General features: G+C 38.0%; 1 protein-coding gene across 2 annotated transcripts; it reads right to left on the bottom strand.

Moving 5' to 3' along the window:
- Positions 1-3081: 3081 nt before the first annotated feature.
- On the bottom strand, positions 3082-14625 carry LOC110465539 (2-amino-3-carboxymuconate-6-semialdehyde decarboxylase-like). Of its 2 annotated transcripts, none has more exons than XM_021521443.1 (10): positions 14540-14625; positions 12779-12920; positions 12434-12483; positions 11168-11327; positions 10554-10630; positions 9908-10001; positions 9423-9518; positions 6478-6650; positions 4836-4931; positions 3082-4277 (listed from the first exon to the last, which is right to left on the bottom strand). In XM_021521443.1, the coding sequence occupies exons 1-10, from the start codon at positions 14594-14596 to the stop codon at positions 4203-4205; spliced, it is 1020 nt and encodes a 339-aa protein (XP_021377118.1). In that variant the 5' UTR covers positions 14597-14625; the 3' UTR covers positions 3082-4202. The 2 variants fall into 2 exon arrangements, with proteins under 2 accessions (XP_021377118.1, XP_021377119.1); XM_021521444.1 differs by lacking the exon at positions 14540-14625 and adding an exon at positions 13166-13220.
- Between the last annotated feature and the right edge of the window lie 2882 nt (positions 14626-17507).

The following is a 17507-nucleotide window of genomic DNA, read 5'->3' as shown; positions in this document are numbered from 1 at the left end:
AAATCAAATTTGATTATTGTTTCCTTTTGGGCACACATTTTCCAAACTTTACCCAATTATTTTCCCAGAAAGCATCAATTATACAGTTTTATTTGATGTTTATGGTATGTACAAGATTAAAAACTGGCCCTAGCTCCACCTGAATACAAGTAAAATGTTTGATAAAAACTAAAGACATTTGATGATGAACCTTTAACGATTATTACAAAACTAATTACAAGACCTGATAGAAATATACAGTGGTGTCAAATACTATGAAGTATAACTCATTCATCCCTGAAATTTCATAATGAACTATTTCAACCTTTGAATTGAAAATAACAAACAAAAAACAAATTATGCTGACTATAAAATTTAACAAGAGACCAAGAGGGCCTGTATCGCTCACCTGTTTCTTTTGTTACATGAAACTGACATATAGGTAACTTCTGACCAAAGATAACTAGAACACAAGACATTTTAACATCTCTTAAACGCTTCTTAAGATATTGTTGTTTGAAATTTGAAATTTTAATTTTAAAGCTTTTAACCCAAGTTGACCTTTGACTACGGCTAGCACTTAAAGTTGACATTTGACCTCATTACTGTAATAAAGAAAACAATTTAAAGCTGTTCTTCATAACATACCCAAGTATCATGACTCTAGACCAAATGCTTCTTAGGACATCATTGTTTGTCGTTTTTAACATATTAGACTCATGTGACCTTGAAAGTTGGTCAAGGTCATTTTAATGAGGAAACTTTATAGCACTGCATTCCAGGTACCTACTGGCAAAATATCATGACCCTATGCCTTATGGAACTTGAGAACAAGGTTGTTAAAGTTTTTAACATATTTGACCCATGTGACCTTGAAAGTAGTTCAAGGTCATTTTAATGAGGAAACTTTATAGCACTCCATCCCAGGTACCTACTGGAATAATATTATGACCCTATGCCTTATGGAACTTGAGAAGAAGACTGTTAAAATATTAAACATATTTGACCCCTGTGACCTTGAAAGCAGATTAAGGTCATTTTAATGAGGAAAGGTCATAGCACTCCATCCCAGGTACCTACTGGCAAAATATCATGACCCTGGGCCTTATGGAATTTGAAAAGATTGTTACTTTTTTTAACATCTTTGACCCCTGTGACCTTGGAAGAAGGTCAAGGTAATTTTAATGAGGAAACTTTAAAGCACTCCATCCTAGGTACCCACTGGCATAATGTTATGACCCTATGCCTTATGGAACTTGAGAAGATTGTTAAAGTTTTAAACGTATTTGACCCATGTGACCTTGAAAGCAGGTCAAGGTCATTTTAATGAGGAAACTTTATAGCACTCCATCCCAGGTACCTACTGGCCAAATATCATAACCTAAGGCCCTCAAATTTTTCAGAAGAAGTCTCTCAAAGAAAAAGTTGACGGACAGATGGACGGATGATGGACGACGCAGTACTGCATAAGCCCTTGGACCATGTCATCTAATAAAAACCAAGCACTGACTTCAATAAAAGACTACAATTGTATAATATGAATACATTTGGAACAGATTATCACTGAAAAATTCTGCTTAGGATATACAAGCATACAAAATCACCTGGTTAATATGTATAAACAAATACATAAAATGAAATAAAATTCCACATTGATAAAGACTATTAAATGTGGTTTTAAAAGAGCAAAAATTAAAAACATTTTTTTCTGTATAGATATTGCGAATGTAGACTGTTTTGCCTTTAAGTTCCCTGTTTACAATATTACAACTGTGTTAATAACTGAGAGAATTTTCAAACTTGACAACTATGAAACTTCCTCACAGTTCTTTTACCAACATTATCTCATATATTTATTTTTATTTATTTTACAAGGATCATGAAACTGATTTTATCAATTTATATTAATCGTTCTTGTTGACCCGGATGGAAGCATGCTTGGGGTCTAAATATTGGAAGAAACCAGAGTATCCAAGAGAAACCAACGATGTCAGCAGATGACCCCAACTGCAGAATGGCACCCAGGCCATCTTAGAATAAGACAAGTGCAATATCCACAATGCCACCAGCTGACTTCCCAGCTGACTTCCCTACCACCAGCTGAATTCCCTACCACCAGCTGAATTCCCTACCTACTCAAGCTTTTGGCTAATTTTTGACATTCATGCAATCCTAGGAGACATTATCTTGTGGTTTTTTTAATCTAAAACTGTACATAATTAATATGAAAACTCACCGAGTGCTTTTGACTTGAATTTTACAACTTGTTCACTCATAAATGGGTTTTGCTCCTATCTTTGACGTAGTTTTTAAGACACATTATAAGAAGCTGATTTTTATATTTTGCATGACTTGACCTTTATTGACCTTTACTTTCCATTAATCAATCCAACAACAGACTACCAAGAGGAAGACACTGCTGAACACATTGGATAGCAGTATACTCACTACTGCCCTCAGCACTTCCTGAGGACTGACGTGTGCTAGCTTGTAAAAGACTTTCTAATACACAATTACAAATACACTACATGTACAAAGTTAAAAACAAATTCCTTGTATACTGATAAAGTGTACAAAATTCCAGGAGAGGGTCTTAACAATCATGTGTCCACAGACAGACGGATGAATGGATGAACGGACGGACTAGACATCCTGATTTCAAAGAACAAACCCCTCCCACCCCCAAACTTAAATGTAAAGGGTTGTAAATAGGCTTGAGGTATTACTCCCTTTCACATCAACCACATTCTGTATGTGACATTCTGCAGAAAACTGTTTATAATATTGTCTGCATAAGCATGATTCTTACAAAAAGTAATCATACATCATTTTATATGCTATATTTATCCTGCAATAAGCCCCGGGGACCAACACAACCCCTCCGACTCAATGAGGGGTGTGTGCTGATTGCCGGACAATGAAATGGAATTTGTTGGCATGTTGCTAAACTGTAATAGATATTGGGCGGGCTTATTACCAGACATGGGCTTATTACCAGGCATGGGCTTATTACCAGGCATGGGCTTATTACCAGGCATGGGCTTATTACCAGGCATGGGCTTATTACCAGGCATGGGCTTATCACCAGGCATGGGCTTATTACCAGGCATGGGCTTATCACCAGGCATGGACTTATTACCAGGCATGGGCTTATTACCAGGCATGGGCTTATTACTGGATAAATATAGTAGTGCCATAACTGGCTAGGATAATAAGCCACTCTAAGGTACATACAGCACCTAGATATAGTTATGTGTACTTTACAGACGACATGTGATTATCATATAGACATTTGAAGGTTTCTCTTACAAGACAGACGACATGTGATTATCATATAGACATTTGAAGGTTTCTCTTACAAGACAGAGATTGAAATTGATGAAAAAAGGCATAAACTATTACAAAAGTTGAAAAAAAAAAATTCTTATCTACATTCACACTGTTAGGTTAGGAATGCAGTTGTACATCCCTTTCCAATCAATGTTTGTCAAACTGCAAAACAACTGTGACACTAAACACCAACTCTCAGCACACATGTCATTGGGGCAGGAATCATATCTTGGAATAACCCAGCCCACTTACATCATGGATATGTTGTATCCTTTAGGGCGTTGCTGATTATAGACCAGGGGCCTGTTTGTTTATGTGGACAAGTGGTACGTCCGTTTTTAAATATAACATTTTGGGGTATGCATCCTGGCGGACCTGCAAATATTTATGCAGGCCTTGCAAGGCTTTGTTAAGGCTTGCCTAAAAGTAGCATCAGATTATTGGGTCCAACCTTAATTCATTAACAAACAACTCTGGTCTAACCTGTTCAACCGTTTCGACCGGGATAAAGAAAAACGGACCAGATCCAGATATATAATAACATGAACAAAGGGCAATAACTCCCAAAGGCCAAAAGCGTTGTCTCCAGAACCCTCTCAAGGATTGCCTTTTACACCATCAATTGGAAATAAGTAATTTTCTTCGGTTCAATTGGTTTTGCAATATTAAATTTGTACTATAAATTTTAAGCAGGTCATATGACTTATATTACTTATGTAGACTACACGTTTTCTCTCAAGCTTATTTTCAGACAGGTTATATGAACCTATATTTACTGCATAAACCCTATACTGTAGAACTAAAACAACCAATAACAACATCCCTACACCTTGAATACAAAAAATATGTTTGCTCCCTGCATAACCTCTCTGTCAGTCTTCATCTAGCTATAACTAGCTTGCAGCTGGGTCATATTTCTTTCTGTCGAGGCCAAGGAATTCACAGGCATTCCCTGCCAACAACTTGTCCTGGAAAGATAATGAGGAAAAAGTAAGTATTAACATTTAAAAGTGCACCTGTAAGAAAATAATGCAGATAAGTAAAAAGCTTGACAAACGAAATAAGAGGCCCAGGGTCCTTAACAGCTCACCTGTTATAGGTTTTTTTTCTTCATATGAAACAGACAAACGGATTTCAAGAACATATTTCACAAACTTGTTGTGTGATTGCTAATTTTGAATAATTGTAGGTTTTTAAATATTTTTGGTAGAATTTGTAATCCTACTACATTTATAAATGAATTTGGACAGGTGAGCTAATAATAGCATACAGTTTCAACAATAAAACACATTGTATTTTAGGCCCTTTTTAATTCACTTCAAGAAATCAAACTTATATCATCCAATCATCCAATAATAGGTTTCTAAAATATCCGCCAGTATATGAAGTCAAATGTTATCAACATTGAAAGTGGGATCCCTGACAGTATATCCTATATCCATGTTAAGACAGTGGATCTTTTCAAATGACATAAGTATGCAATAATCACCTGAAAAGATATAAACACTGGTTTTCACAATACATACCTTGAGAGTATCATCAAATTTCATCTTCTCAATCAACTTCCCCGGGTGATGCTCGCCCAGAGGGAACGGGTAGTCAGACCCCATTATCACCTTATCCTATGTACAACAACAAGGGAGACAATCAGGCGGGCTAAACACATTGGTAACAAAAGGGCAGTAACTTTATGGGGTCTTTTTCATTAATGATGTATGCTATATTACTAACATTTGATCTTCTTACTCAAAAGAGTTTATCACTAAGAAAAACAAATACATATTAATTTTATTGGAAAACATTCTGCACAATGCTAACTGATTTTAAAATGAAAGTAGTCATCGAACTTGGCCGAGCCCTTAATGCATTTAACCCTGATACCAAGTTTGAAGAAAATCGGTAGATATTTGTTGTAGTTATTGCATGGAAACAAAGCGTGACAAACAGAGGGACAGACGGACAAACCCAAATTAATATCCCCCGTTTCGGTGAAAGCAGGGGATAAAAAGTAGCACATGACAAACTACTTAGTCAGGACTGGTAACTCCAGAAGTTAAGTATGAAACAGGTACATTGTATTACAGTGATTTCAAATTATTTCCTCCCTGGCATCATTATCACCATAGGAACAACAACATTTAGAGTTCATGAAACACTGTTTAGTCATGATACATCAGGTACTAAGATTCATAAGAAACATATTGAACTGTTTTGAGAACTTTAGAGGCTGAAGGTTAAATGTCAAGAATACAAAGTCACAAGCAACTGATGAAATAAATCATGAAACTTTTCGCAGATTTTACATCTACATAATGAGGATGCTGAACGTACAGGTAAAGGTTACCCTTTCTTGCATACAAAACATCATAGTTAGTAAACATTATCTATATCAGGTCAGACACAATTTGCCAACCATACATTTGAATCCACTTATCCATGAACAGGGCCAAACAGCTGCTTGAGATAGTAACAGTACCCAATAATTAACTCCCCTTTTAGCCCTATAGTTTGTTCATTATCATGTTCCCTAATACTTACCTCCCCTTTTAGCCCTATAGTTTGTTCATTATCATGTTCCCTAATACTTACCTCCCCTTTGAGCCCTATAGTTTGTTCATTATCGTGTTCCCTTATACTTACCTCCCCTTTGAGCCCTATAGTTTGTTCAGTATCGTGTTCCCTAATACTTACCTCCCCTTTGAGCCCTAGTTTGTCTGTTCATTATCGTGTTCCCTAATACTTACCTCCCTTTTGAGCCCTAGTTTGTCTGTTCATTATCGTGTTCCCTAATACTTTCCTCTCCTTTGAGCCCTAGTTTGTCTGTTCATTATCATGTTTCCTAAAACTTACCTCCCCTTTGAGCCCTAGTTTGTCTGTTCATTATCATGTTCCCTAAAACTTACCTACCCTTTTAGCCCTAGTTTATCTGTTCATTATCGTGTTCCCTAATACTTCCCTTCCCTTTTAGCCCTAGTTTGTCTGTTAATTATCGTGTTCCCTAATACTTACCTCCCCTTTTAACCCTAGTTTGTCTGTTAATTATCGTGTTCCCTAATACTTACCTCCCCTTTTAACCCTAGTTTGTCTGTTAATTATCATGTTCCCTAATACTTACCTCCCCTTTTAACCCTAGTTTGTCTGTTAATTATCATGTTCCCTAATACTTACCTCCCCTATAATGGTGACTAGCAGTTTGAGAGCCTCTGAATCATGTACCAGTCCATCAGTGTAGAATTTCCCAAGGTAATTCTGTGGTGACACGTTACACTCTGTAGCACACAGATCGGGGCGGACATCATAGCCATGCTGTACTCGTCCCACAGTGTAGGGGAATGAACCACCTGTCAAAATCAGTTAAAATACAAAATGGATAAGAAAAATAAATTCTCTGTTAAAATCAGTGGAAATAAGAACTAGTGAAATGATCTCAGCTACATAATCTGTATTCTTTGAAAAAATTGTACAAAGAACAATTTCTGCAAAAATTCATTGTAATTATTAATTTGATTGGAAACACTTCTTTTGTTCGAAACCAATTATGCAAGCTAAGAAATGCAGGGAAATTAAAAGGGAAGATCAGGTCCAACTTTGATATGAACAAGACATTCAGGATATTTTTATTTTGAAATCTGTATTTATCTTCATCGTAAATCAGGCACAAAATACATCTGATATAAAAATTTACAGAACAGTATATCAAATGTATTTAACTTAACAGTGTATATCAGTGAGTGTCAAGAATCAAACATCTAAAAGACAAAATATAAGAAGATGGATATTATTTTCTATTTATACCAATATGACTTTAGAACACTTGGACTTGATGGTGTCATTCTTCATACTGATACCTTAAGGTGCTACCTTGCACCCTTGTACCTGTTAATTGTGTTAGAGTTATCTCCCTAACAAAAGTTTTAACAAGAGGCCCAGAGGGCCTGTATCGCTCACCTGGATACCAAAGCAATCATGGCAAAATATTCTCCGAATGAGATCAAGGGAATATGCCAGACCCTAAGGCCAATCCTTGTAGCATATCTGTATTAGATTTTTCATGCCCAGCAATTTTATGTATGGTTATGGGGATCTCAACCGTTTCAAAGTTATGACCCAGGGGTTAGGTCTGCAAGGGTGGGGCAGACCCTGGGGTCAATTCTAATATCATGACTGCATGCATCTTTTTATGCCCAACAATTGTATATATAGTTTTGGGGTGGGGTTCTCAACAGTTTTAGAGTTATGGCCCAGGGACTATGTCTCCAAGGGTGGGGCCAGACCCTATAGCCATCCTGGAAGCAAATGTGCATTCTTCTCTTTATACTAAGCAATTGTATACCATGGTTATATGGTGGGGATCTCAACCATTTCCAAGTAATACACATTTTTTGGCCCCACCCCTTAGCCCTGGGGGTCAGCCCCACCATTTGCACAATTTTGAATCCCTGCCTCCTATGAATGCTTCCGACCAAATATGATCAATATCCATGGCATAGTTCTACAGAAGGAGTTGTTTATAGCATTATAGCCAAATTGCCCCCTTTTTGGCTCCGCCCTCAGCCCCCTGGGGGCTTAGCCCCACCATTTGTACAATTTTGAATCCCCACCACCTAGGAATGCTTCCAGTCAAATATGGTTGATATCCACTTCTTAGTTCCAGAGAAGAAGTCGCTTAAAGCAATATTGCAATATTGACCCCTTTTTGCCCCGCCTCTCAGCCCCCTGGGGGGTCAGCTCCATCATCTGTACAATTTTGAATCCCTGACACCTAGGGATGCTTCCAGTCAAATATGGTTGATATCGACTATTTGGTTCCAGAGAAGAAGTCGCTTAAAGCAATATAGCCAAATTGACTCCTTGTGGCCCCGCCCCTCAGCCCCCTGGGGGGTCAGCCCCACCATTTGCACAATTTTGAATCCCCACCACCTAGGGATGCTTCCAGGCAAATATGGTTGATATCCATGGCACAGTTCTACAGAAGAAGTTGTCTGTAGAAATATAGCCAAATTGCCCCCTTTTTGCCCGCCCCTCAGACCCCTGGGGGGTCAGCTCCATCATTTGTACAATTTTAAATCCCTGACACCTAGGGATGCTTCCAGGCAAATATGGTTGATATCCATCTCTCAGTTCCAGAGAAGAAGTCGCTGAAAGCAGTATAGCCAAATTGTCCACTTTTTGCCCGCCCCTCAGCCCCCTGGGGGGTCAGTCCCATCATTTGTACAAATTTGAATCCTCACCACCTAGGGAAGCTTCCAGTCAAATATAGTTGATATCCACTTCTTAGTTCCAGAGAAGAAATCGCTTTAAGCAATATTGCCAAATTGATCCCTTTTTGCCCCGTCCCTCAGCCCCCTGGGGGTCAACCCAATCATTTGTACAATTTTGAATCCCGACCACCTAGGGATGCTTCCATTCAAATATGGTTGATATCCACTTCTTAGTTCCAGAGAAGAAGTCGCTTAAAGCAATATAGCCAAATTGACCCCTTTTGGCCCCGCCCCTCAGCCCCCTGGGGGGTCAACCCCACCATTTGTACAACTTTGAATACCTATCACCTAGGGATGCTTCCAGTCAAATTTAGTTGAATTCCAATCAGTGGTTAAGAAGAAGAAGTCGTTTAAAAAAATTGTTGACGTACTGACGGACGGACAGATGGACGGACGACGTACGCAACGGTATGGCATTAGCTCACCTTGGTCCCTCGGACCAGGTGAGCTAATAATACTATTACAGTAATTCCAAAGTACCTGATTTTCAATGTATTCTTTCAATAGCTTTTAAATGTGTCAGCAATTGATTAAATCTTAATTGTCATTATCAAAAACAATTTCTCTTTGTGTGAAACTCTTTTGAAAAGGACATTCAGCAAGGTGGCATACATCCTTAAGTCAATTTTGTATCGAAAAATGAAAATAAATAGGCATTAAAATATTTGAATTAAAATTTATAAATCAATTTATTACTGGTATTCAAAATGATCACCATAACATAAACATGACAAAAATAATATTGCTTGCATTTAACTAAAAAAAAAAAACCAACCTTTTTTTACATGATTAAGCTTATCATATTCAGGTCCAGACTCTGTAAGGAATCTTTGCTACAGAAATAATTCATACCTCCATGAGCAAAGCACACTTTGAGTCTAGGAAATTGTTCCAGTACACCACCCATCAACATACAGCATATTGCAGTTGCTGTTTCTGCAGGCATTCCTGAGAAAAAAAACACTCAAATCTATGTAAAAAGAAAAAAGTGACTGAGGGATTACACCACACTTGGAAATACTGTTTAGAACTTTTTCCAAGAAGATTTTTTTTATACATGGAAAGAAGTTTTACTACATTTATTGTACTTTCCAGATATCCCTTAAATAATCCACATTAATCAATAAAATAACTGATGTTATTTTGCAAAAACTATTTTCTATCTATAGTAAAGCTCTGACCTTTTGACCTGAAAAGTGATCCCAAGCAAGCACTCTAGATAATAGCCATGAACGAACTTTGCGATTGCCTGGCCAAAGTGAACTGACTTAAACCTTCAACAGTTTGTAAGATGTTCCTACGAGTAAGCCCTGCTTACAGTTAGCCCCAGTATTTACCAACAAGCCATGGTAACCAGTATTTGCTCATGCGGCCTGACATCTCCATGTCCCATGGATGAACGAAGATGGCAACGTCATGCTCCTCTGCAGCCTAGAAAACAAATTCTATCTTCAATATTATCCCTCAAAGTTTGAAGACAATTTGTGCCAATCTTAAAGCTGACAGCACAAACTGAATATATAAAGTAAAAATTGTAGACAGCTTTTTTTATTTCCCCAAGTAGCCATATCTTCTAGCTATCGTATCTAAGGAAGTGCCACCATTATATTTCATACATTGGTTAGTAACGAGTATGGGCCTCCCTGGGTATTTCTGTTTCCGCGGTGACATGCACATTTAAATTTTCATTTAAATACACAAAAGGAATAACTATCAGTATGTGTGTGACTCTGTCATCAGCTAGACCCATTTTTTTTTTCACATTACCATAATTTACACAACTTTAGTTCATTAATAACTACAAAATATATACTATGATTTACCAACCCATGAATTTAAGGACATCCTGTAATATCTGGCATTACTTTGTGGTTATAAAAACAGCGTTTCCTTTTTAACCCCAATTTAAATGTGTCATCCTACTGATTCAGTTCCCCCTTTGACGTCAGTTAAGACAAATTTCACGATATAGATTCTACGAACCGCAAACACAGGTCTTAGTTCCTTTGCGTCTAGGTTCCACTCATTGACATGGGATCCGATCTGTACACCCGTGAACCCTGTTTAAAATATAACACAGTTGATAAGCATGTCCATTTTTAGATTTGTGATGCACTAACACATATATTGCATGACTAGAAACTTGTTTTTATGAACAGAATTTATATATAGTCCTCCCTTATTAGCCAATACCAAGGTATACATATTATATGCCTTGGGTGGCGTAGATGAAAGAGTAGGATAGCTGGCAAACAGATGTTGGCCACATTTTATTCGACTACACATACAGTGGTGATGTCATACCCAAAGTACACACAATATTGGTTATACTCAATGCAGCACATGTACAGTAGTATGACAAATACTGACTTCTACAATATGAAGTTGCATTCATTTGACCTTTGACTTTGTGGTGAAGGTACAATGAACTACCCGTGTATAAAGGTCCTGATGCAGCTGAATCATCTTGGGAAATTAGCAGATAATTAGTCACCTCAAGTCACCGAAATTCTGTAAGCTAGGGCTCCATTAACACTCGACATAAAAAGACTTACTGTTTCAAGTACCTATTTACCACCAATATTCTTACCCCCTACCTAATTCTGTTTTACATCGGACGAGTTCCTGAACCGCTAGGTCAGGAGCCTGAAGGGGGAGGGTCCCAAGTCCAACAAACCTGTCCGGAAACTTCTTCACAGTTTTGGCCAAATCATTGTTTAGTATCTGACAGAGATCCAAAGTATCTTCAGGCTTGGCCTTCAACAGAAAAACATGTCAAACACTGATAATAAACTATTTAAGTTCAAAATGGCTGCAAATGTAACATACTTAAATAGAATTAGGCACAAATGTGCTTGACGTGAACACTGAACACTACAAATGAATGAATTTTGAAGTTGACACTGACAGGAATATTCCTTAAATTTTCTGTTTTGAATACTGTAATCATTGAATTAAGCACCCTTTTCCTTGTAAGTGCCTGTATCCCTTTTTGTGGTCTGAGTGTCCGATCCATTCACAGGTACTAGCCTCGTCTGTCAATGTACATATAAGATTATAATATATGTATTTTGACAGACGAGGCTAGTACCTGGGATCCATTCAACAGAATTCATCAGCTTACATGAACGGATGCATAGATGCACTTAAAATTCAATTACTGTATACTAACTAATCATTATATTATGTTTGTACGTTGCAGGTAGCAGTCATCCTTTAGAATAAAGAATTCGTAAGAAAGGAAGATGTTAATTCTCATTTATATACAACCCTCTACTAAGTGGGGGATATGAAATAAAAAGGGGACCTTGAGGTATTTTTGCCGTAAGCAAGGTGGCATATAGAGCTACACTTTATAATGTTTAGACATCTTACGGCAAGGTGGCGTATAGAACTACACTTTATAATGTTTAGACTTCTTACAGCAAGGTGGCATATAGAGCTACACTTTATAGTGTTTAGACATCTTACAGCAAGGTGGCATATAGAGCAACACTTTATAATGTTTAGACTTCTTACAGCAAGGTGGCATATAGAACTACAGTTTATAATGTTTAGACATCCTACGGCAAGGTGGCATATAGAGATACACTTTATAATGTTTAGCCATCTTACGGCAAGGTGGCATATAGAACTTCACTTTATAATGTTTAGACTGCTTACGGCAAGGTGGCATATAGAACTACACTTTATAATGTTTAGACATCACCTTAAGTTTTTACTGTATATGAAATAGTAAAATCCATGTAAATTTAAAAGAGTCTCTATGTCAGAATAAAAACATATATACAGATGTACTGTATTATGTACAATGTACTCAGACTGCAATTACCCACATATTGAAAGTGGTCTAAGTATCTTACCCAGTAGCTGAACATAACTGGAACTGTTGACAACGCTTGTACTGTTACACCTACAAAACAAATCATCAGCCATAATATATTAAAGATCATAGCTTATATAAGACTTTTGCAGAATTCTTCGAACAATTCCTTATATGTGCAACCAATTCTTTTAGAAACATATTTCAGTTCTAACGGAGTACTGCAATACAGGAAACTTTCATTACCATATTTCCATTTCTTACCTTGGACAAGAATCAAAACAGGATTGTGTCTGTTAACAATCTGATAGAGATTGGAGTATTTTGAGGAAATTTTGATAATTATTTAAATAGCAACACTTTCCATTGGGAAAGGGAACTCTACCTGTTGTATCCATATCCTTAATCCTGGCCTCAGGTGACCAGCAGTTGTCGTCAACGACTCGGAACAGTTTGCCATCCTTCATCATGTTGGCCTTGCCCTCACATTTGTGATGGAGTTGTAACCAGCCTCCGTAGCCATACTTCTAAAATACAAGCAAGTTGTGTCTACTTTAAAACTAAATTTTAACGAAGCTGTAACTTACTATCCCCCAACACAGAATCAAAATCATATGTTAGATTTGTAATAGGAGAGGAAAAATGCACAGCCAGACCAGGGTTTGAGCTACCTGATCGCTGATAAATGACCCAGTCGAGTTCCGCCTTTTTCTAAGATAACAATATTTACGACCCAGGTTCAGGTACAGGTCTCCCCTTGTTAAACATTTACCTAGTTCTTGAAACAATGGCTGGTCATAGAACTCCCTCCCTCAGACACCGACTAGATACCAAGAGTACTGAAAGATACAGACGTTTTGATACTTAGTGATTTAAATACTGAAATGATCTAGTAACTTCCCAAAAGTTGTTTAGATATTTTATAAGATTTTTGGCACTTGGGCAAGCGTTTTTCGCATCATATTAGTTTGTCTTTTGTTTCTAATTTTATATTTTATGAATCTTTAGCATTTTCATCTTTACAAAAAGTACTGAAACATTCTATAGTTAGGTACCAAAACTATTGGGTACATCAAAGATTTGTTTCTTTTTCACCCAAATGATGCTGTATTGTAACAGGAAAGAGAATAGTGTGCTTCCACCCGGGATCGATCTCCTCGATCTCCCGGTTTACACCCTCTACCACTGAGCTAAAGGGAAATTCCTTACAGCTGATGCTTGTAAGGCAACCTAATAAATACACATCTTTGACACTATTCTTCCTTTTTTCAAACACCAACCAAGCTTCTTTGATTCGATCCCCACCAACGGTTCTCATAGCTACCTTAAACGGGGAGGGTCAACAGCACCAGTTTGTAGTAGGACGATCCATGGCTCTCCAGCCCGATGCTCTACCCCTGAGCTATAGGGAAATTCCCCCTAGCTCGAAGCTAGAAGGCGACTGCTACATTGTTTTAGATTGATACAGCTAGGTGGGCATACCCTAACCTAACTTGGTCATATTATAATTCCTGTTGGAACTCTATGCAAATCAGTGATTTTTTTTAGCGATATCGTAAGTAATTAAATCTTTTATTAAGGTAAAGTTTTCACAGGAATTAAGTAAATAATCATATGGTGTTGCCTTCACGGTGATGACTATAATTACATATATATATATAAGGAGTGGAGTGTGTATGGGGAGGGACTGGACCGAATGACAACAGGTATCCCGAGTGTCCTCTTTGCCTGACACCAGATATTTGCATGACAAATAGATATGGTGTGGAAATCAATATGTCAAAATGTTCAAGTCTGCTGTCGGGTAAATCTCAATGTGGCCCAATTCCTTTGCCATTTTCTCTCCTGTTACAGTCGATGTGCCTCCTGTGACGCATGATCAGATACACGGCTGTTGGTCGTACACATGATGTGTTGAATACTATGACCAATGGTAAACATGTAATACCAGTACACAATTTATTTTGTGTGGCCGACGCCGTCGGCTTACAAGTCAATACTAGGAAAGGTCGTTTGCTGTCATTGTTATTGCACACAACTCACGTACGATCAGCTCACGTAGCTGTTATTGACAACAGACAGGAAACTTCCTAAGTTTGCGTAAACATTATAAAATTTCATATTTTCAATAAGAAAATCAACAAACCTCTTTCAAGTCAGGCCAAGACTCTGGCAAAATATGTGTGTGCAAGTCTATTTTCATTGCTTCGTTTGCTTGTATCGCGGGAATGAGGTCACTAGGTCAAGGTCAATGTCAACAATATCAGCCAATGGAATCGCACGGTACGAAGGTGTGTCTGTACTATAGTCTGTTTTCATACGACACGAACCAGGCGGTATTTTCTATAGTCTGTTTCAAATAAATGGACGAGCGCGACGGATTGGTGGTTGAATTGCGGGGTTTAACATGCAAGCATGAACCTTCCTCAGCATTTCAGGAAACACATCCTGAATATTATTTAGAACCACTTTAAATATTTTAAATCATGCTCAAATCGATGTTATGACAAAATCGAAGTTTCAGTATGTATCACCTTGTGGATGAGACGAGAAAAACTAGTTTTGATCCTTTGATGTACATCAAAAGTATCTCTTTTGCCTTAAATTTTGCTATGACATATCCCAGGGGTGTAGAGCGCGTATAACTCGTCACCTACAGATGACGTGCAATGCAGTGTCATAAGGTCACTGTGGCATTACCTCAAGGTCAAAGGTAAAAAAAAGTCTGATTGTTTCAAACAGTTTAAGGTGCACGCCAAGGCGATGGCAATAATAAGGTCAAATAACTGATAAAACTTTCAGTATATCTGCATCACCCACAGACGATGTACAGTGCACAGGGGCGTTTCTAGGATATTTGAAAGAGGGGGCGTAGAATGAAAACCTTTTTGGACCTTTTTTTTGCTAAAAAAACTACGGATCACCAATCGGATGGGGGAATCAGTATAAAAAGATATCAGAGTATGTGTTTAATTAATGATTATGATAAATTGTCATATTCAATACAATATAAGCAGATTACCATAGTTTTTTTTGAAAAGGGGGGGGGGGGGGCGTACGCCCATTACGCCCTCACCTGGACCCGCCCCTGGTGCACTGTCCTTAGGTCAGTGTGACTTTGACCTCGTGGTCAAAGGTCAAATATGTGCAAAGTTTTCAAGAATATCTTTTCAGGGCCGTAACATTTTTAAACCGTTTAAGATAATTTGATGAAACTTGAAGTGTACTTGCATCACCATAGACGATGTGAAGTGTACTGTCATAAGGCCAAAGTTTTCAGGAATATCTTGTTGGGCCGAAACTTTTAAACCGTTAATTGGGAGAAATATGTGTTCGTTCACAAACACAAATCTCTAGTTCATTTTTGGCATACTGTAAGATAAAAGGTGGTAGACTCTGCTGGTGGATTTTTTGTTCTCCCACCCTTCACAGGTGTGTCTCCCGTTTTAGCCGGAAAAGATCAGCTTTTCTCTTACCCTGGACAGGTGTATCCGCATTTTTACCGGTGTGAGATTTCCTTGTCTCACCCTAGGGTTGAGACGGGGGGATTCCCCTATTCGAAACAATACAATGACGTCACGTCAACAATCCATCAACGTCACGTCAACCCTGAATTTAGCATGTAACGTTATCATTACATTGTGCATATGATACACAATGAAGGAACAGGGTAAGAGAAAAAGAATCATTCACCCCCTTGTGGGTGAGATAGTGGAATCTCAACCCTCGGGGAAAGATTCTTTAGTTGCCAAACACTCGGCAAAGCCTAGTGTTTAGCAACTTAAGAATCCTCCCCCTCGGGTTGAGATTCTCCTATCTCACCCCAAGGGGGTGAAAGATTCTATTAGTCACCTCCTAGGGAGAGATAGCCTCGTGCAGATTAGCACGTGTTCGATTGTGACGTCATTAAAATGCGTCACCGGTAATTGTGACGTCATCAAAAGTGAATGACGAAATTCATACCACAAATGTGGGTGTTTTTTTACACTACTGTCGATGGAGTTGTGACTGAATTAATAGGATGGGAGAAAAACAATTACCCCTACCTTGAGGGTGTGACAGAGAAATCTCCAACCCTCGGAGGTGATTCTATTAGTCACCGATGTTTGCCGTTACCTTGATGGCCACCATTATATCTTTACAACAGTGGCATGATTCATAATATACTAACTTTACCAATTTATTGCAAAAATAAATTATACTTGATTTTTGTTTACTTCCGTGTCAAGTTTAGAATTCAACGATATTGATACGTTTACTCATATACATGTGTTATAGGCTTGAAAACTACTTTTATTCCGCTATAAGTAACCTACTAAACAGTGCAGAGGGTCGAAGGTCAGGAGGTCAGAAGAATCATGGAATGGGAGATAACCCTGACCGATCAAGAAAATCCTGATTGGTTTCGTTTTGAAGACATACTTTAACGATCGTCTAACAGTCTTTATAAACGAAAGGACAGTCTCATTGACACGATGTTCGAAATTTTCTATTATTGAAAAATACAAGTATTGAAAAACCCTTCAAAAGTCCGACTGTGTGCTATGATCAAGAAGCCTAGAATATGAATTTTAAAAAGAAGCCTATAAAGAACTCCCGATCTGTAGCATGCGGGGCTAAATTTGCCCGGGCAAATGCGCGGTTCAATCTTATTAAAATCAAATTCTAATTTCCGTTGTATCGTAGAGGAACGGGAATTAGGATATGATTTTTATTACATTGATGCACGGTTCAGTCTTGATTTAAAAGAGTTTACAACTTCGGGTGTTAGATTGTTCCAGAGTTCAGTCACACGGTTTGTTCTAAAACGTTTATTGAGTTTTTGTTGTGTCCTCTGTTGTGCATGTTCTGTCCAGCCGCGAAGATCGTTATGACACGTTGCAACAAATCAATGTAGATCAGATATTGCGTATTTGTCTTTTACCGTCCGTCCAGAAGGACGTGCGGCACTTTGGTTAGACTTAGCGGTTAGACTTAGAGGTTAGACTTAGTGGTTAGACTTAGCGGTTAAACTTAGCGGTTGGACTTAGCGGTTAGACTTAGCGATGATACTTAGCGGTTAGACTTAGCGGTTAGACTTAGCGGTTAGACTTTTTTTTTTTTTTTTTTTTTTT

The sequence above is a fragment of the Mizuhopecten yessoensis genome, unplaced genomic scaffold, assembly GCF_002113885.1.
Source record: "Mizuhopecten yessoensis strain PY_sf001 unplaced genomic scaffold, ASM211388v2 scaffold11087, whole genome shotgun sequence".
In the NCBI taxonomy this organism is placed as follows: Eukaryota; Metazoa; Mollusca; class Bivalvia; order Pectinida; family Pectinidae; genus Mizuhopecten; species Mizuhopecten yessoensis.
Note: the sequence above shows the minus strand (reverse complement) of the source record. Positions and strands in the feature narration are given on the sequence as shown.